Below are 22,014 nucleotides of genomic sequence, written 5' to 3'. Positions count from 1 at the left end.
CTTTACGGCACTTGTGCTTAAGAAAAATCTTTCCAGATGTATACGAGAGGCAGTAAAACAGCTATTAAGTTACCTGCTTTCAGCCTTTTTCAGTGTGGTTGGTTTTTCCTGGGTAAATTAAATGGTAATTTCATGGAAGAAACCTCAATCTATAAAAAGATTGAACTGAATGTTAGCTAAGAAATCAGAGTGGTATACCAGTTGGGAAGTAGGGTAATAGAGTCTTTAAGAGGAGGGACTATGCCAGCTGCCCAAGTCTGCATTCTCAGTTCTGGCAGTTCCTAGTCTGTGTCCTTGAGCAACTTATTTATTCTACTTGTGCTTCTGCTTTCTCTTAAACCAGTGGGTATAATAGTATTAACTCAAGGGTAGTATGAAGAGTAAACAAGTATGTATGTGTGTAAACATTTGGAGTATAGTACTTGTAATTTAAAAAAATAACCAGAGATTATTTAGAAGAATGAAAAAATAACTTAGCTATTCTACTTCTTTACCTTCCATAGCTAAATCATGATTTATCAATAAATAGTAGTTCTCATGTACCTGAATTCAAATACTGTCATATGTAAATATGTTAGACCATTTAGAGAATCTCTATATTGTTGATATATAACAGTCCTTTGTATCTTGCCTTTGTAGATTTTAATTGAATTAGAAACAGCATTACTAGATGATGAGCCACATTGGTACAAACTTCAGACCCATGATGTCTCTTCATTGCCTCTTCCCCACCCTTCTCCTTATATGCCACGGCGGCAGCTCCACGGAGAGAGTCCAACACGGAGGTTGCAAAGTAAGTTATCAGTAAAGTTTACCTTATCTTTTTAAAAAAAAAAACATTTATTTATTTATTTGTTTGTTTGTTTGTTTGTTTATTTATTTATTTATACAAGCACTGGGTACTGTCAGAAGTGTGGGAGGGTGAGAGAATTCACCAGAGCCAGAGCGGGGAGCAGAACAGGCAGACGGATAAGTACACTGCTGAGGGGAGTAGCGGGTGGCAGGAGAGGTCTGCGCGCCATGTGGGACCCTCCTCTGGTGGCCGGGGAGCAGCCGGGGATCGAACCAGTGCTTCAGAGGCTGCGGGCAGCTTCACAACCCAGCGCTCAACCGCTGCGCCACCAGGGAGGCCCCCTTCTTGATTCTTAAGGAAATTTTCTTTTTCCAAGAATCCTGTCTCTTTGGAATTCCATCTTTATACACATTTGAAATTGCAAGCAAACAAAAGTGAACCAGTAAAATACAGTATTCTTTCGCTGTCCTACTGCTCTTGTTTAAATTTTCTTGAACAAGTTATTCAAGTTGATTCTCACTGTCAATAAATCTTCACATACTAATCCAATGGTTTCTACTCCACTGTTCCATTCAAATTGCTTTAGTTATGGTACCTATTGATGGTTTTAATTGAAAAATCCAAAAGATACTTTTCAATTCTTAGTTCAGTTAACCTTTCTTAACTTTAACTTAACATCTACACTTTTGCTACTACTTATCTTTGCTACTAATTATCCTTAGCTGAAGCCCTTATGCTTAGTTTTTCTTTAAATCACTAGTGTGTATATGGATGCCTGACTATTACAGCAATTCCAACTAGTGACTCTAACCTGAAATTCCACTATACCTCCTCTGTGATGTCTTACCTGGCTAATAAAATCACACTTGCCAATCTGCAAATAGTAATATCTGAATGTGATTTAGTACCTCTCTTTGATGTGCTGCACCTGAAAAAGAATTGTGCTTTGAGGGTAGGGGGTACCCTTCATTATACCATATGTACAAATGCCTACCTTGCTTATAAATGAAGCTTCATGTATTTTGGAATTGGAGAAAGTTAAATGAATTAAATATTAGGGAAACTTGCAAACTGCAGTGGAATGAATCAGGGAAGAAATGGCTTTCCTCTATTTGTCTATCTGCTTGCATTTAGATTATCTTTTATTCTTCGATGAACATAGGAGTCTCCAAAGTCACAATATATCTATGACAATGGTAACTGTCACAATACGTAATTTATTCCCTACTTTGTTCATCAAAATTCCTTTCAGTGATTTTTGACATCATAGCTTGGACCCAAATAAGTACATTGTTTTAAAAATAAAGTAGATATCTTCAAATCAGTTTATCTAGCATGTATTTTCAATATTATTAAAAGTACTGCAATAAAAATTTACATTTTAATTAATAGCTCAAAAATTTTTGGCAGCTTTTTTTCTCATTTAAAAACCTTTTCTAAATTCTGAATTTTCTAATTTTTAATAGGGAACATAAAATTTAATTTTAACAAAGGAACTATATGACAGAATACATATATCTACTTTTTTATTTCATTTTAAAGAATTAGGTACTTTATAATAACCACAGAAAGAGCTACATTTCAGAAAGTTTACTGTCTTTTATTATATAGTTATTATAGCAGTGCCATTCTTATAATTTTAAGAAATTGTGTAACCCTTTGAGTTAATCTCCCAAACTCATTAAAATGTCTTATTTGAAATTCTGGCAGTGAAAATCTGCACTGCTGGATTCAACATCAGATCCTTTTCTGAAGGACATATTTATTACACAAATAGTGATAAATAGTAAGAATGCATGAGACTACCTCTGACTTTTAAATAGATCAGCAATATAAATTACTTTGAGAAAACCATTTGGGTGTCTACCTAACAGCAGTGTACTTTATAGAAAAACTTCAAATAATACCTTTGAAATCGTAAAAAGCATAGTAAACTTAAGTTGATTAACCTTTAATGTCTAGATCTTCCACCTATAAAAAAAGCATAGAATTATACTTGCTTTTGAAAAAAGAAAGGTGTTATACATATTATGAGATCAATATGGGGCATGTATTCGCTTTTTCTGAGGACACTGTTATAGGTGGAAACATTGTTCACAGGAATGAATTTTCGTGATTCTGTGTAGCCATTAAAGAGCATGAACAGCAGAATGACATAAAGAAGGAAGAACACAATAAAAATATTTCCTTTACTAAATATACATCCATTCTAAATTTTAAGATTTTGCATATATTAGCATAAATTTTGCATATGAGTAAATCAAAGTGAATATGAATATCACCATCCTATATATTTTAATTAGAAGCATTTAATGTGATACAAGGAGATTGTCTACAGAGAATTTTAAGACTACTAAAAATGTTAATTAGTTCAGCATGTTAAGATACTGTTTCAACATAGATATTTACTTGGATTACAATATGTTCAGTGTTTTTACTTAAGCAAAACTTATATAACAATTCATTGATATACAATTTAAAATTATATACACTGTAGTAATTGAATCTAAGTAACATTTTTATTTATTAGTTGTATAAACTCTATTAGACTTTTTTCCCTATAATTTCCTATAATGCATATCTTGATCAATCTCTTCATGTGACCATTTTGTAGTATCAATTATTTATGTATGTTCAATTGATTTTGCAAATTGTTCTTTTATATTGATTTCAGCTTCTTTTTTTGTAAAGAAAAATTGTTACTTTATTTCTGTTGTCATTTTTATTTTCTTATTTTTTTTGGATGATACAGTTCATTGTTATTACTCAGAGGTTTTTTTTGTGATACAATGAGTTTTTGTCATTTTGAAGCATCATCAATGTTTATTTTCAATATATGTTCCTCTATTTGTCTATCTGCTTGCATTTAGATTATCTTTTATTCTTCAATGAACATAGTAGTCTCCAAAGTCACAATATATCTATGACAATGGTAACTGTCACAATACGTAATTTATTCCCTACTTTGTTCATCAAAATTCCTTTCAGTGATTTTTGACATCATAGCTTGGACCCAAATAAGTACATTGTTTTAAAAATAAAGTAGATATATAAAAATAAAGTAGATAACTTGCAATAGGATCATTAGTTCCTATTATATTTTAATTTCAGTATGGTCTCTTTAGCTGATTTATTTTATGTTTATGAAAATACATCCTTCATAAAATGTTACCATTCTTATAAAATTATTTAACTCTTATTTTCCCCTAACTTCAATAATTTTATTCTTCTGTCCTTATAACATTCCTACAGAGTAGCCAGGAAAATTCTTTTTTGTTCCTCCAAATAAATTCCTCCATTTCTGTAGATTACTAGTGAGAGAGATTAATTATGCCACATATACTATTCCTTTATTTGTTAGAAAAAGTTCAGATCGTGACTTTCAAACTTTAAATCTTTGAATTAAACAGTTCTATAATTAATAACCTGTGAAAGTATTATTTTATTTTCCTGTTATTTATTATCTTCTAGCTAAGAACTTAGATGAGTCAGAACAATTATTTACATGACATCTTTCACTACTCTGGTGTTTTTACAGCAGTGTAGTTTATACATTTTTTAAAAAATTCTAATGTATATTCAAACAATAATTTACTCCTGTTCCAATGTGAAAACACCTTATTAATATTACTCTGCTTTTTAAATCTTTGTAAATTATTCACGTTGAAAGGTCTTAACTAATTTGTAGTCCGCTAACTTACTTGTGATAGTATACTCTATATATATTTATCAAATGAGAATATAAAAATAACTCATTCCCTATAAATTCTCAGTTTTTTTCTTCCAAAAAGAAATTGATTTTAAAATACACTTTGTCCAAATCAGTCATTATAAAATTAATGATTTTTAAGATACCTTTGATTTTATTTGCTTCTTCATTATAAATTGCTCTAATAGTTATCTCATACATTTCACGTTATGCTATATGACCATATAAAATAGAATTGATAACTGTTGTTATGTACAGCAGATCTGTTACTAATTTTTATTTTATATCCTTTCTCTTCCTATTTTGTGCTTCTGTTGGCCTGTAATTATTTCACATAATAAAGTTTTTACTAATGTAATTTATAATTTGAATTTTTTACTAAATCATACATGTTGTGTCTTCCTTTCTTATTTTATTTTGAATTAGTATGGTCTTTTTTTCACCTAAAAATAAATGTTAAACTACACTCTATACTGTAAGACAGAAATTAGATTTCATTACCCCTATAATACGTAAAGATTTTAAAATATGTTTTTGACATCATTTGTACAATTTTTTCGCCAAATAAAGCCTTAATGTTCATACAATTCAGGTAAATTTTAGTATGTGCAATGATTAATGCATGTATTAATATGCACAGTTTTACTGGTTTTGTTCTTTTGTGTTTTGAATACTGTGCCTGTATTAAACTCCTAAAAAATGTTCGATAGATTCCCTTTTCTGCCTGTAGAACATTTCCAGTATCTCCAAGTTTACATCTTTATTATTTGGTTATTAAAAATCTTTTGTTGAAATCTAGTGATTTTTTTTTATATCAGTGTGTGTAGTATCATCTTCTTTTGTATGGTACTATTTATTCAATGAAGTGTTTTTATTATATTGTGCCCACTATTTAAGAAAATTTGCATTTGCTTAGATACTATTGCAATATTTTTTTAAATCGCTGTTTTCCTTTCCTTTTTTATTTATTTGTTTATTTATTTATACAAGAACTGGGGTACAGTCAGAGGCGCAGGAGGATGAGAAAATTCACCAGACAGAGCGGGGAGCAGAACAGGCAGATGGACCTAAGACACTGCTGAGAGGAGCAGTGGGCAAGGCAGGAGAGGTCTGCGGCACCATGTGGGTTTCTCCCTGGCCGGCTAGGAATTGAACCTGCGCTGCAAAGGCTGGGGACAGCTTCACAGCGCAGCGCTCAACCTGCTGCACCACCTGGGAAGCCCTATTGCAATATTTTTGACTTATGGAAGGGTACTATTAAAAATTCTAAACTTGTTGAATCAAAGCATAATTAAAATTACAATATTTGCCTTGTTAACTCAAAGCATAATTAAAATTATAATATTTGCTGTAGCTTCCATCTTAAAAAGCAATTTTTCATACCTTCCAAAGAAAACGGAATGGATTTAGTTTTAATTTATCCCAATGTTTTTTTGTCTTCTTAAAATAAGTATATTTATTTTAAAATGTAATAAGAATACATTCATACAATATACTTTCAACTGATGCTAAATTTTTTCATAGTTTGCTGCAACATCACTTAATTTTAACAATTGAAATTGGAGAATATTTTAAAATATTTTCAATTTAGTCAACTATATATTTTACATAATTATCATCTTGAGTAAGATTAGAAAGTAATTGCTAATAACCTCAGAACTGGCCCAGTAAAGCTTCATATGTACTGAGGAAGGCTAATAACCAAGATGGAATAAAAGGGACTTGGCTTACCTTTCCAACTCAACAAAAATGGACAAATGTATGAGACAATTGAATACAGTGAATATCAGGCAACTGAGGACTATAATTACTATGAGAAGAAAAATGAGTTGAGCCCTGAATTTATCCTTGCTACCAATTTAAGAGTATTTACTGCCCATAACACAGAGGGAGAGAATTCAGATACAGCCAATGGACTCCCTTAGTTTAGGAGATAGAACTGAGAGTTTGGAGAAACCGAAGTGACTACTCACACAACAGACTACTGGGTAGGGGAGAATGAGAACCCTAAAGATCTGCAGATGGTAAGAGGAAGGAAAGTAGAAGGAAAGAAATCATAAAATAAGACCAGAAATCAATAATAGATTTCTATAGAATTATGTGGCCCAAAAGTTAATCCTTTGAAATGAATCGCCAAATAGATTTTAACTTTATTTTTTTTTTTTTTTTTTTTTTTTTTTTTAATAGAGGCATGCTTTATTTATTTGTTTGCTGGTTTGTTTGTTTTGTTTATACATGCACTGGGTACAGTCAGAAGCGCGGGAGGGTGAGAGAATTCACCAGAGCCAGAGCGGGGAGCAGAGCAGGCAGAAGGACCGAAGTACACTGCTGAGGGGAGCAGCGGGCGGCAGGAGAGGTCTGCGCGCCATGTGGGACCCTCCTCTGGTGGCCGGGGAGCAGCCGGGGATCGAACCGGCGCCGCAGAGGCCGTGCGCAGTTTCGCAACCCAGCGCTCAACCGCTGCGCCACCGGGGAGGCCCTCGCCAAATAGATTTTAATGGTATTTATAAACAGAATAAAAAAGAAGGCACAAGAATCAAATAGAAATATAATAAACATCAGAAAATAAATTGATAAGATAAAATTATCATCATTGTAGAAAACACTTCAAAACTTAGACAAAGTGAACAAATTACTATAAAAATGTAACTAAACCTTGAATCAATATCATTCTACATCTGCTGAAAAATGGAATAGTAATTTAAAATATTCCCGCAAAAGAAGCACTAGATCATGATAGTTTTATAGATAGGGTCATCAAAATTTCAAAGAACAGATTGTTTTACAACTCTACACAGATTCTCCCAGAGAATAAAAAAGGACTGATGGTCAGTTTTTATTGGGCAGTATGATATTGACCCTAAACCAAAGGTTTAGTATAAGGAAGGAAACATAACAGGTCAGTGTAACTTGTAAATAAAAATGCAAAAGTATTTCATGAAATGTAACTGAATTTGAAGAGATCTTCCTCAATCTAATATAATGTAACATCAGCAGATAAACTTCATTTATAATTGGGAAATGTTGGAAAAATTCTGTTCATAATTAGTCTTTAAAGGAATATAAAATTTCTCTGCTTTTTGCAATATTGTTCCTAGCATAGAAAGACAAGAAAAAGAAAGAAAAGTGACTTTAGGATTAGAAAGAAAGATAAGCCTGTGTAGAAAAATCCAAGGTAAACCACAATGTATTTAATAGGGGGGGAAAAAAAGCTTGATCTTAACAAGGTTTGTTAACATTATTTTATAATAACATTTTATTTCTGTATATTGTAGAAAGCAAAGAATTGAGTTCAACAAATGTGGAAAATGTGAATGAAAAAGTTAAAATTTTCATAGAAATTTGAATGGAGAAATTGATATGTCCATTCCTAGTACAACATTGCTATTATACATACCAGTTCTCCTTGACTGTATTGATTCAATGCAGTTCAAATAAAAATCCCAATAGACTGTTTTTGTGCAATTTGATAACCTGAATCTGAAATATTTATGGAGGATCAGAGGGATAACATCCAAAATATGATGGATTTGCTTTTCAGTATTATAATAATAACAAAGGCAGTGAGCTCTATTGGTTTGTGGATAGACAGCCTATATAAGGAGAAAATAATAGAGCATCATATAGATGCTAGTAGATAGGATATATTTATCTATGACAGAGGTGACATTGCAGATCTTTGGGGAAAGATGGAAATATTAAATGAACAGTGCTGAGATATGTGTGTTCTATGTGGAAAGAGCAAAGTTACATCCATGTCTCATACCATACCCAAACTTAATTTAAGACAGATAAGGATGGAAATGCTAAAAGTTTAATTTTTTTAAGTTTCAGAAGAAACTGTATTTAATAGAATTATCTTTGTGCTCATAAGCTCAAGAAAGATTTCCTAAACAAGATACTGAAAATGCTATTTTTAAAAACAGCAGATTGATGCATTCAATGACATTAAACTTAAGAGCTTGAATTCTTTAGAATGTGAAAAGACAAAATACAAATGGAACATAATTGCAATATATTTAACACTATAAGATTAATACCAAATAAATTAAGACTTTCATCAAGAAAGTCATCAAGATTTTGAATGAAGCAATGTTGACAAAACATATAGTCCTATACCACTACTAACACTCACCTCTACCTCCCAACCCCTCCCCCCCACCTGCCAATCCCACACACACACACACACACACACACACACACACACACACACACACACTCTCACAAGCCTAATAAGGTGAACTTTATTGTTTGCTTGTGTCATTCTTATTTAATACTACAAGCAGATCTGATCCTTGGCAATACCAAAAGCATGTAACCTTTTTACCTTGTAGTGTACCTGGCACATTCAACTAATCATTATCCTGTCCTTGGGTATTTGCAAAGTGTAACCTTGTCACAAGCTAAGTAACAACACTTAAATCTCTCCTCAACAGCCAGTCTGTGTTATCCCTCCTGACTCCTAATTCCATTTATTTTTTTAAATTAAAAAAAAATTATATATATTTTACATTATTGTTCATTTTTAAACAATGTTTTTTTTTTTTTTTTAACCAATTCCATTTAGGTGGAGGACTGTGGGAGACTTTGTGGTGGGTGTGGTATGGTAATATATGGTGAAGAGGGTAGTCCTGTACCTCTAAATCATAATCAATGTTGTAAACCAGTGTTACCTCAATAAAAAACAAAAATGAAAGAAAAAAATAAAAAAGTTATGTCCTACTGTAATACATTCTTTTGTGCCCGATCTGTTGGGAGGTTATCAGATAGTTGTAGTTTCCATATATATCATTTGGGGCTATAAGAACCTTAGGGTTGATTGGGTCTAAAGATTTATGAGATAAGAACTTGGAAAGAAGATGGTAGTGAGTTCATTCTGTGGGACAACATGATTAAAACAGGTATCTTCTACCTTGTCATTAAAATGGGAAAAATGAGAACCTCTGTCCCTGGCAATAAAGACTCCCTATCCCAAAAGGGGTAGAGATTAAAGTGGAAAAAAAAAAATGTAAAGGGTGTTAGAGGAAGTTGCAAATACTGGAAGGAATCCCTTCTACTATTGCTATTGAGACACCTAATGCAACAAGAGCTCTCAGTGTTTTATAATCCTTTTAGGAAAGCACTTATTTTCTGATAATCAAGTTTAATCTATTTTTTAAAGAATTATTTATTTATTTATATAAGCACTGGGGTACAGTCAGAAGCGCGGGAGGGTGAGAGAATTCACCAGAGCGGGGAGCAGAGCAGGCAGAAGGACCGAAGTACACTGCTGAGGGGAGCAGCGTGCTGCAGGAGAGGTCTGCGCGCCATGTGGGACCCTCCTCCGGTGGCTGGGGAGCAGCCGGGGATCGAACCGGTGCTGCAGAGGCTGCGGGCAGCTTTGAAACCCAGCGCTCAACCACTGTGCCACCAGGGAGGCCCTCAAGTTTAATCTATTTAACAAAATATATGTTGTGTAAGTAGACAGAAAAAAACAAAACAAATCATTCTTGGAAATAGCAACTGTCTCTACCATTAAATGTTTTCTGATACCAAGGAAAGGAAAAATGATTTAATAAAGGATAGTAATAGGTTGGGTGTACCTACTCCCGAGATGTGTGTGGGGAAAAAGATATTAAAATATAAATTATAACATGATTATATATGGATAAATTTCAACATTAAATGTGACTACATAATCTGTTTCAGTCATCAAAGGTCTGCTTAATTTTATTGAATGTTACTAGTATGATAGACATTTCAAATTTTTGTTACAGACTTTTTTAAGGGAGTTACAAACCTAAAGCTCTTGAATTATAATAATTATTCTCTGTCTAAAACTGTTTCTTTGAAAACCTAACACAAAGCGCAATTTAGATGTTTTAGGCAGTTTTATGAATGATTTATTTCTCATTTTTTCCTCAAAGCAAGAGAAGTGCTACACTAGTAACAAAAGACGGATATTTTAAATGTCTTTAATTATATTTCAACAAGCATATGAAAAGAATTGTGTATATTTAATTTACTGGTCATCTATAGGAAAAAAGACACATGAGTGCTTTTGAAAATCACATACTATATTTTGAAATTTACCTAGATGTAAGTGGCTTTTTCTAAAAACTTTTAAAATTGACTTAGCTATATTTTACTTAGTTTTTTGTCTCACTTTGTAACATACATGTGAAGAGGTGTGACCTTGTACCCCCCCAATCATATACAGACTCATTGTAAATAATATGCTTTTAAAAACCAGCATCAAATAACATATATTATTTAATATTTCAAGCTTTAAACCATGTAGAACTTTATCATACATTTCAAGAGTAAATCTTGTGTAAATAGCTAACTCCTCATCATTCATATCTTCATATTCAAAATGTGCACAATAATAATATAAACTGTTGTATTAAGACATGCTGCAGTTGGTGAACTCATAATGAATATTTTCTCTATTTTTTATTCTCAGTTGTTCTGTTCAAAACCCTTTCATTTGTTTTGCAGGTTGGTAGGAATTTTTCCCCTTTAAAGAATCAGCAATTTTAATCTTTGCTGTTGTTTGCCTTATAGGGTCAAAGAGAATAAGTGATAGTGAAGTCTCTGACTATGACTGTGATGATGGAATTGGTGTAGTATCAGGTAAGAGTTTCATATTTTATATTAATAAGGAAGAGTTTCATATTTTATATTAATAATTATATTACTTATATTAATAAGTAATTCATCACTAATTATTAATCATGCATATGAGAAAGGAGAAAGGGAAGGAGAGAGTGAAAGAACTTGGCTATTTATCTCCAAAAATAATTTTATGATAATTTAAAATTCCTAAGTAATTTTAGTGGCTGGAGCACCTGTGCCAATTGTTATAGTGAAAATTCTTACTGAAATATGTTTGATAATTGAATCCAAATAAATTTTCTATTTTTTGAACTACTAAATAATAAGAATTTCACTAAATTTGAGGAATTATTGTATAAGTGAAACTTCTTTATTCTACATAAACAGTGCAAGAAAAAAAGAGAAATCTTTTTGACATCGCCAGCATACCCAAATATGTCAAATATTTGAATGAGCTTTTATGGTAATTTTTTCATTGTTTTTATATAAACAGTCATATATAGCTACATTTTGAAATTATGTTATTATAGTTTAAAAATTGCTCATTTACAGTTAGAAATTTATCTAATGATTTATCATTTTAGATAAGTAGTTATTTTTGATAAAATCTGAAAAAAGTTTGTATATACTCATTATACCATTGATATTATAAAAATATTTGATTCTCTTCTTGAAGTTTAGTCACCCAACAGATTTCATAATTATGAGTCATTTTATCCTCAACAAACTCTTCTATTGTATTAAGACATGCTGCTGTTCATCAATGACTAATAACAGTTTTTGTGAGTATGGGTCAATTATGCTATCAGTGTACTTACTACTTTTTAAAACATTTTTTTTTATGCTTTTTTTATAGAGGCATGTTTTATTTATTTATTTATTTTATTTGCTAGTTTGTTTTGTTTATACATGCACTGGGTACAGTCAGAAGCATGGGAGGGTGAGAGAATTCACCAGAGCCAGAGCGGGGAGCAGAGCAGGCAGAAGGACCGAAGCACACTGCTGAGGGGAGCAGCGGGCGGCAGGAGAGGTCTGGGCGCCATGTGGGACCCTCCTCTGGTGGCCAGGGAGCAGCCGGGGATCGAACCAGCGCCGCAGAGGCCGCAGGCAGCTTCGCAACCTAGTGCTCAACCACTGTGCCACCGGGGAGGCCCACTTACTACTTTTTAAAAACTTAATGACTACCATTTATCCTTCATTTTTTGCACTAAGGATAAGCAATATACTAATTTACTAAGACTACAAATTATTTTCTACCTTTTAGAAACCTCAATAATGTGTTTTTAAAACCCATTTTCCATGATCTCTTGCTTGGCTCTCATCCTAATTTTTTCTCTCTTTTCTTTTTCTTTTGTTCTGTTCCTCTGTTAAAGGACTATTCTGTTTCTCCTCTTTTATAAATATCTGGCCACATCAAGTCACCTTCATAGCATTTTTGGCACATCTCATTTCTTTTATTATCTCTTTTCAGGATGGCAAAAATATTCAATTAACACAATCATTTTATTATGTTTCTATTCTGTTACATGAATTATATCTCTTGAAAAAAAAAAACTATTGGGATCATTGTTTGGGTTAATACTCTTGAATGTTTTTGTCATTATTTCAGAATAGTGCACAGAGAACCTGTGTAATTTAGTGTTTAACCTGTGCTCATTATTTTTCAACATCATGAAAATCATGTTTTATCTCAACGTTTTTTATTTATGTAAAGACCATGTAGTGAATCATTAAACAGTCCATTGAAGAGAAAAGAAGGCTGTGTAGCATCGTGTATTTTGCAATTTTGAAATCCAGTGATTGCATCAGTTATTTTCATCATAACTTTAATAATGCAGTAAATTCTACTTGGATTTTGTAATGATTTGAAATTTGAAGTCATCTCCATATTCTTTTTATGAATATTCAAAATCAGGATATGGTATTGTACTTTCTGAAATGTTATCTTTTCATAGGCCCATAATGTTAGTAAATGATATACTAATTATTTGAGCATCATGATAACTTAAGATTTAAACATATTTTAATTCAGTTAAAAAATATTATTCTTATGTTTCGTTTCACTTTATCTTTCTGTTTTAAAGCTGTATCATCAAGACTAGTTTCCATAGAGAATAATTGCTTCTATCATAGTTTGTAAAATAATTTGACTACAAAATCAAGCAAGTAGTCCTGTATTGTCTACACAATTGTTACTAAGGCATTTCAAATTTGAATGGCAAACACACACACACACATACGTATATGTATATATATATATACACACACATATATACAACACCCTCCCCCGCCTTAACTAGCATTTTCAATACATAGTATATGTCAATATAACAGCAAATCTGTTAATGCTTTGTTGCCCAATATACTGGTATTTTTTTCTAATTGCAAATGACTTATCAGTCATATTTAGAGTTCGCTAACAACCATTCATGACCTTTTTTAAACCTGAACTGTCAATCTTTTCTCTAGTTTACAATTTTCCCAAGTTTACAAGGCAGATGACTTGAAAATTACCTATGCCAGAGTAGTATTTTCCATGTACTTTTTATTTTGTTTATTCTGATTAACTCAAATCAGAGATAATTTTGACTTTTGCATGATAAAATCACTTTATTCTTCAAAGTAAATTGAAACTTTAATATTGAAATTTAAATTTCTCAGGAAGCATTTCTGGGCATGGATTTTTGCTTCTCCTCATAGTCTACTGAGTAATGGGATGGGAGTGGTTATAAGCTAACTATATTTTGAACAAGTTGATTCATCCCACAACCTAAATATCTGTGTATATACATAAATATGATATATATAATATTGTACTATATTATATATAATAAAATCACAGCCACATACAATTTCAGTATTACTTTACACTCTTAGTGAAACAATATACAAATGTAAGTAATTTATTTTCCACTGGGAAGGTAAGAATTTAACTGTCTCTTAGAGAGCTATTTTAATAATTAACTCTTAAAAGATACCTATGATCTTTTTTATTAATCAGTTTATTTTTCAATTGTGGTAACATTTGGGTTCTCTCCAACAGGTGTCACCACTGTAGAGTACCCACCATCACATCACCTGTAGTCTACCACCGTAGTCCATTGGGCTTCCTTCCATTTGGTTTCTACCCCATTCCCTACCTCCTTGGATACATCAGTTCTTTAGTCAGTTTTCAAGGACTTGCTTTTAAGTTTATCTTCCTCTAGTTCTTGATTTGATTTCTGTGTATTTCACTTATTAGTAACACCATCTGGTATTTAGCTGTCTCCTTCTGACTTAGTATTTCACTTAGTATTGCTTCTTCCAATTCCATCCATCTTGTTACTAATGACATGAGTTTATCTGTTTTGATTGCTGAGTAGTATTCCGTTATGTGTGTTTTTATATATATACACACTGTATATAAATGTGTGTGTGTATGTATAATTGCTGGGTCATGTGGCAGATCCATTTCAAGTTTTTTGGGAAACCTTACCATTTTCCATAGAAGTTGAAACAGTTTACATTTCTACCAACAGTATAGTAAGGTTTCTTTTTCTCTACATCCTTGACAACATTTACTGGTTTTGGTCCTTTTGATATAGGTCATCCTCACTAGTGTGAGGTGACATCTCATTGTGATTTTGATAAGTGATGGTGAACATTTTTCATGTGTCTTTTGGCCATTTGTATGTCTTCTTTAGAAAAGTAATTCCCTAAGTCATTTATCTTCCCTGGTGCTCATTTTTTAAAATCATATTTGATATATACAAGTAGCACATTATTGATCATGAATAATTTCTTAAAACTCTACTTTATTTTTTACATGATTTACATTATTTTTCCACATGATTGCATTATCTGAGTTTCTTTCTGTAATAACGCTTTCCTGTTTTCTCAAGTCTCCTTAAACTCAGTAGTTAAGTCTGTTTTCTCTCTATACCCCCTTTCTTTGGATTTTAGTGATTGTCTTTTTATAAATAACTCAAACTTTTATTAATAGTCCTCATGCTTTTCTCAGGAGGATTCTATCCCACATATATAACTGTTTGCAATATTGCCTGAAAACATTCTTCTCCATCTTGTAAACCTTGCTAAACTTCCCACTCTTCATAATATACTCTTAACTTCCTGAAGGGGTAATCAAAAGTAAAGACTCTTTTATTTCTTCCTTACATTTGCTTCTGTGTCTAGTCACAAAATGTTATTGATTCATATTAGATTACCCCCAGACATCATCCTTGGACTTTTTCTCTCTCTACACTTACCTGTACATAGTAAACACATACTTTCATAATTATTTGTTGAATGAATAAACGTGTTGATTTGATGTAGTATCAGTAGACATGTAGTGTCAGTTACCAAGGCAATGTAGTATCAGTTACCAAGGCAAACTATGTATGGCTATTTCAATCTAATCAGTTTAAAATGAATGCACTAAAAAAGCAGTTCCTCATTAACACTCACCAGATTTCTAGTGCTCAGATGGCTGCCATAATGGCGAACGCTAGTAGATGTCATTTCCCCCCCTCTTAGAGAGTTCTGTAGGACAATGCTAGTCTTAGTTTTTATAAGAGTAATTAGTAATTAGTTTTATAAGAGTAATTAGTTAAAGATGCTGCAACATCTTTAACATTTAGTTTAACGTCTGTTCTGCTCTCAGCTTCATCTTCCTGGATTATTACTTAAATCATGAGAGCAGAATCTAGTATTATAATACCATAAGAGTAATGGAGTCTGGGCCTTCCTGGTGGCACAAGGGGTTAAGCACCGCACTATGAAGCAATCTGAAGCCTCTGCAGCACGAGTTCGATCCCCAGTCGTCCAGAGAGTAACCCACATGGCACAGCAGACCTCTCCTGTCTCGCCCACTACTCCCCTTAGCAGTGTATTTCAGTAGATCTGTTCTGTTCCCCAGTCTGTCTCTGGTAAATCCTCTCAACCCCTGCATCTCTGGCCTGTAACCCAGCTCTTGTATGCATATATAAATAAGTCTTAAAAAAAAAAAAAGTAATGGAGTCAGATAGAACTTGTTTTAAATCCTAACCCTATTGTTTGACACTTAGTGTCAATTTCTTTGTCTCAGTTTCATCAAATGTCAAGGGAGATAATATCTTTCATTGCAGATGTTTCTATTATATAACATATGTATTCCTGAAAAAAACCTTGTGATCTGCAAGTTCATGGACCAAAACCAATAGGGCTTCTGGGAAAACAGGCCTAGATAAGACTGTTCAAAAACCATGCAGATTTGTAATCAATACTAAAAATAAAAATACAAGAATAAATAAGAAGTCATATTACATTTTAAGCAATAAAAACTATTAAAATGTTGGACTTTAAAATGAAATGAAGGAATCTGTATGGAAGGAGTATGTCTAAGTCTACAAAGTTATGGTGCCAAGGAAAATTTTGACAAACACCAGGAAAACCCTTGCAGTAAGTACCTCTAATACAGAGTTTGTGACCAAAGTGAGCCAAGAAGAAGAGCATGTGACTAATCAACATCTATATGGGTCTGTATTTCTCTGGCATACTTCATTCAGCTATGTTAGTATATGTTGTATACAATTGCTATATTTGATAGTTGTAGTGGACACTATTGGTACCTCACCCACATCCCTTTTACCTCACCTGTTTTTCTCTACTCTAAAAATCTCATCATCCTCTTTGTGATTGGCTCTCTCCCAGTTGCTTTACTCCCCTGGGCGGCTTATGTCCAGCTTCACAGCTCTTACCTTAATCTTTCTTTCACTGCCCCTATCCAAGGTCTCCTAATATTTACTGTTCTTGTTAGTCCTTGTTACCATAATATTATGCTCTCTTCATTATGGTTTATATTTAATATACCCAAACCCTTTCAATTTCATCAACACTATGTTTCTCAGTGAAGAATTTTAAAAAGCGCGTAGGCCATTATAATATTAATTTTTCCACCTTTAGATTATCGACATAATGGTCGAGATCTTCAAAGTTCAACATTATCAGTGCCAGAACAAGTAATGTCATCAAATCATTGTTCACCATCAGGGTCTCCTCACCGAGTGGATGTAATAGGAAGGACTAGATCATGGTCACCCAGTGTCCCTCCTCCACAAAGGTAAGAAAGCATATACATTTTACACATTTTATTTCTATTGTGGTACCATAAGACTATTTATTATAAAGTATCATGAATAATCTCAAAATATAAGAAATTCTTATGGAAAAATGTTACTTAAAAACAAAGATGCTATTTAATAACCCGTGTAATGAGACTAATATGAAATATGGTCCACTTTGTAACTTTGGATGATATAAGTATTATTTTATTATAAAGTTTCAAAATCATAAAGAAGATCCAGCTTTCAATCATATATTGAGAAGATCTAGCTAGAGCCAGCTATATTCATGAGTGATGTAGAAACTGATAACTAAATAAATAGGAAGAAAAACATCTGATAGAGCTTTAAAATTAGGAATAATCATGTGAAAAATACATAGGAATAGTCAAACAGTGGGAAAAATGGCTCAGAAAACATGCAGCTTTATATCTTACACTGAGTGGAAAACTGCCTATTTAAATCCAGTTAAATACAAGCAGGTTTAATGAAGTAAGATCCATGCTAATAATATGTTTGCTAATAATAAATATCTGTGTAATTCACATTTTATATACTTAAAATGATAAAGGAAATTTGGACTCATAATAATAGCCTTACGACTCCTATTTTTATTTTATTTTATTTTTTTATAAATTTTATTGTTATATTCCCCATACAATTGCAGCCCCCCCATTCTGACCCCAATCCCTCCCCTCCCGCCCCCGACCCCCTAAAAGTGTCTCTGGTTCATAGTTTTTTGTTGATTTTGATTTTCACTTTCTTATAGTTATTCATTTTCCTGGTCCCTTATTTAAGTTTTCTAGATTCCTGCTATGAGTGAGACCATCTGGTATTTTTCTTTTTCTTTCTGGCTTATTTCACTGAGCATGATCCCTTCCAGTGCCATCCATGTTGCTGCAAATTGCATGTGTTTATCTTTTTTGAATGCTGAGTAATATTCCATGGTATATATGTACCACATCTTCTTGATCCAGTCATCTATTTTTGGGCATTTGGGCTGTTTCCAAAGCTTAGCTATTGTAAACAGTGCTGCTATAAACATAGGGGTGCAGGTGCTCTTTGGAATGGATGTTTCTGTGTCCTTTGGGTAAATACCTAGGAGTGGAATTGCTGGATCATATGGAAGCTCTATGTTTAGTAGGTCCAGAAATCTCCACACAGCTCTCCATAGTGGTTGGACCAGTTTGCACTCCCACCAACAGTGCAGAAGAGTTCCTTTTTCTCCACACCCTCGCCAGCATTTGTTGTTGCTAGTTTTTTTAATATGTGCCATTCTCACTGGTGTAAGATGGTATCTCATGGTAGTTTTGATTTGCATTTCCCTGATGGCAAGTGATGTTGAACATTTTTTCATATGCCTGTTGGCCATTTGCATTTCCTTTTCAGAGAAGTTTCTTTTTAGCTCTTCTGCCCATTTTTTGACTGGATTATTTTCTTTGTTGTTGTTGAGTCTCATCAGCTCTTTGCAGATTTTTGTGATCAGTCCTTTATCATTAGTGTTGGGTGCAAAAATGTTCTCCCAGTTGGTGGGGATTCTCTTTGTTTTTGTTATTGTCTCTTTTGCTGTGCAGAAGCTCTTTAATTTGATATAGTCCCAGCTGTTTATCTTTGCCTTCACTATCACTGCTTTGGGTGATGTGTCTGTAAAGATGTCTTTGATGTGCAGATCACGTAGTGTTTCGCCTATATTTCCTTCTATATATTTTATGGTTTCAGGTCTTATGTCTAGTTCTTTAATCCATTTTGAGTTGATTTTTGTGTATGGTGTGAGGTAGTGGTCAAGCTTCATTCTTTTGCATGTAGCGACGACTCCTATTTTTAAATGATAGCCTTATCAATCCTATTTTAAGTGAATAACCAAGTTGGTTTTAGACTTAGAATTCTCATTAAACCTAATTAAATGTAATCTTAATTTTATATATGGTATGAACATTTAGCACTTAGAACTTTCATATAATTTAGACAATTGAGGCAATTAAAAAGAAAATCAAATACATTAAATTTAGAAACATAGTTTGAAATCTTTGAATGCATTTTAATTAACTAAGTTTGTAAGTAGGACCAACATTAAAATTCATTTGAGAAATACTCAGTTAAATATAATAGACCTATCAATATAATAAGATTTTTAATCTGAATTCAGTCTGAAAATTAGATTTTGAATTTGTAATGAATAAATTAAGTCATTCCTCATTTAAAAAAAAAGAGGAATACTTGAGTTTTACATAAGAAGGAATATCTGTCCATGCCAATAGACAACTGGCATAGGGTTTATATTAGATTCAGCTGCACGTAATAGGAAAGTTAAACTAAAAGGAACTTATTTATAGAGGAGTAATCCTATAGCTCTGAATAATATACAGAATTGTAAACTGGTGTCACCTCAATTTTAAAGAAAGATGTTAAATAGTTTATTCTATCATGAAAAAGAACTAAGTAGACAATCCAGGTTAAGCATGGTGGCTTAGAATAAATCATCCTTGATCAATTATAAAAACTTCAATTTAGATTTTGAAAAACAAATTGCAATCATTATTCCTAAAACAAAATCTATCAATAGTCTGTCTATAAGCAACATGCTGAAATCATGTCCTTTGCACAAATCTGTCCCTCCTCTGTATTTCATTTGTCGTTGAAATATCACTACTAGAGACCTGGGTGACATTCTATACTAGTTTTGATAATCCTTATTGCTGATCCCATTGATGCTAGCTTTTTAATATAATATATCTCTGTCATAGCAGCAATCTTCTAACTTCACTGTCAATCTCCAGTAAAAATGTATACCGTTAACCAGAGTTTCACGTTTGTCAGTCTTGACATTACTGTGATTTTTGTTTTTCTACTATCTTTATTAATAAACCTGATTTCTTAGTGTAGCATATGATTATGATTTATTAAGATATTTAATGGATCTTGTTATTTCAGCCGGAATGTGGAACAGGGACTTCGGGGGACACGCTCCACTACTGGACATTATAATACAATTAGCCGAATGGATAGACATCGTGTCGTGGATGACCATTATTCTCCAGACAGAGACAGGTAAATATAATTAAATACTATTAGGCTTTATTATAATTGCTGCTTTCAGGAAGACGGTGCTACCCTAAAATGTGCTTTTCCAGAACTTGGGTATTTATTAAAAGCTATCTTTTCTTTGGTAAGAAAAAAGTAAAAATGATGTTACCTTTGCAATTTTGGTTATTTGTTAAATTATAACAGTCATGTTAGTGAATTTGCATGTGAGGCTGGAATAATAGTCATAAAACAAGATGTTTTATTGTTTTTACCTTATTATAACCAGTCATTATATATAAAATTCATGAGACAATAGATTTGGAAGTCTTTTGCACTCTTTAGCAAAATCAGTAAAATACTTTATATATATAAAGGTATTACAACAAGACAAATACAAAGATTGACTCATGAAGAAGTTTTTCCTCATGGCTTACAGGAAACCTTTTAAGTGTCTTAAAGAATCATGCTTGTTGATTGCTGTGTTTGGAGCATTTCTCTGAATTTGCACCATTAGAGGTGAACATACCTGGAAGTAACATGATTATACTACAATGCTTACAGTAATTATTACTAATCTTTTTAAAAGTTAAACAAATTGATTAACCCTCTTATATGCGGTTTGGTTATATATAAAATGAAAAATGCTATGATATTCCTCCTAAACTAACAGGTTTGAGATAAGGTTTAGGAAAGAAAGCTTAATATACTATTCAGAAAATATTATGATAAAACAAGAGAACTAAGGAGTCCCTTTTGTATGTACTCTAAACCAATGTTAGAAAAATGCTTGCAGGCTTTTAAATTAACTGAAATGAAAAGTTGCTGTCAATATTTGTAAAATTCATTCTTCTTCTAAATCTAAAAATTATACTCAGTTCATACTTATAACTCATTGTGGTTTAGCTCACTTTTCCAAAGAATAAGATAGGGAATATCTTAGTCTTCAATGGTATCAAACAAGAATTAGCTTTTGTGTCTGAGATCTAAGAAGAAATTAGGAACTCATGAAATTAATCTCTTTGTTAGCATCAAATTTATTTATTTTTTAATTTGACTTTTATTATTTAATTAGTGATGTGTCTTGATGGATAGTTATAGAAATACTACTTAGAGAAAATGATACTTATCAAGTACAATAATAATGAAAAGAAGAGATTATTGGGAGTTAGAAAGCATATTAGGATGGAAAGAGTATTTTTGTTATGTGATAGGATTTTAGTAAGCTTATTCCTGGAAACTGTTTAACAATTCATAAACTCCTTTTTCATTGAAATTTTGTTAATAAAATGATGAAAAAATATATGAAATGATTTTTTAAATCTTTCACAGTTACGTAAAATTTTCTTTTATTTAAAAATGGACCATATATTTTATCTGACGATAACGTCGTCTAAATTTTACAGAGAAGAATAAAATTAGCTTTTAGCATTATACTCACAAACGGAAATAGTCACTGTCATGTCAGGCACATAATACTTTATCAAAATTTTAAGATAAATAGCTCTAAGTTTAAAAAAAACAAAATTTGCTAGTAAATGCTTGTTGAGTATTGCTTGGTGACTATTCCTTGGTATCAGCAAATACAGTCTGAATTTAAGTGTCTTACTTTTCTTGTCTACTTTATATCTATGAATCTTTAGCAAACATGCTCAGGTAGTTATATTCTGAAGTTTTAGAATAAATTGATCCATGTGGTTTTGTTTATTTTTTTATAGTATTATAGATTGCCAAATCATAAATAACAAATTATTTTGGAAAAGTTAAATAGAATTTTATTTAAATGGAACTATAAAACATTTTATAATATATTA

The 22,014-nt window shown here is 32.2% G+C and overlaps 1 protein-coding gene across 28 annotated transcripts in view; it reads left to right on the top strand.

Moving 5' to 3' along the window:
• Window positions 1–22,014, top strand: part of RIMS2 (regulating synaptic membrane exocytosis 2) — a gene marked incomplete at its 5' end in the record, with an annotated part of 441,015 nt that overhangs the window by 236,161 nt on the left and 182,840 nt on the right. For 27 of the 28 annotated variants that reach the window (XM_084229226.1, XM_084229247.1, XM_084229223.1 and 24 more), the window contains 4 exons: window positions 640–793; window positions 11,049–11,117; window positions 17,022–17,178; window positions 20,111–20,227. In XM_084229226.1, coding sequence (XP_084085352.1) covers window positions 640–793; window positions 11,049–11,117; window positions 17,022–17,178; window positions 20,111–20,227 — 497 coding nt within the window. Of the gene's footprint in view, window positions 1–639; window positions 794–11,009; window positions 11,118–17,021; window positions 17,179–20,110; window positions 20,228–22,014 lie in introns of all 28 variants that reach the window. The other variant, XM_084229233.1, reaches the window with a different exon arrangement.

The sequence above is a fragment of the Talpa europaea genome, assembly GCF_964194135.1.
Source record: "Talpa europaea genome assembly, chromosome: 3".
Classification (NCBI taxonomy): Eukaryota; Metazoa; Chordata; class Mammalia; order Eulipotyphla; family Talpidae; genus Talpa; species Talpa europaea.
The sequence above is the reverse complement of the archived record's forward strand: the minus strand, read 5'-3'. Positions and strand labels throughout refer to the sequence as shown.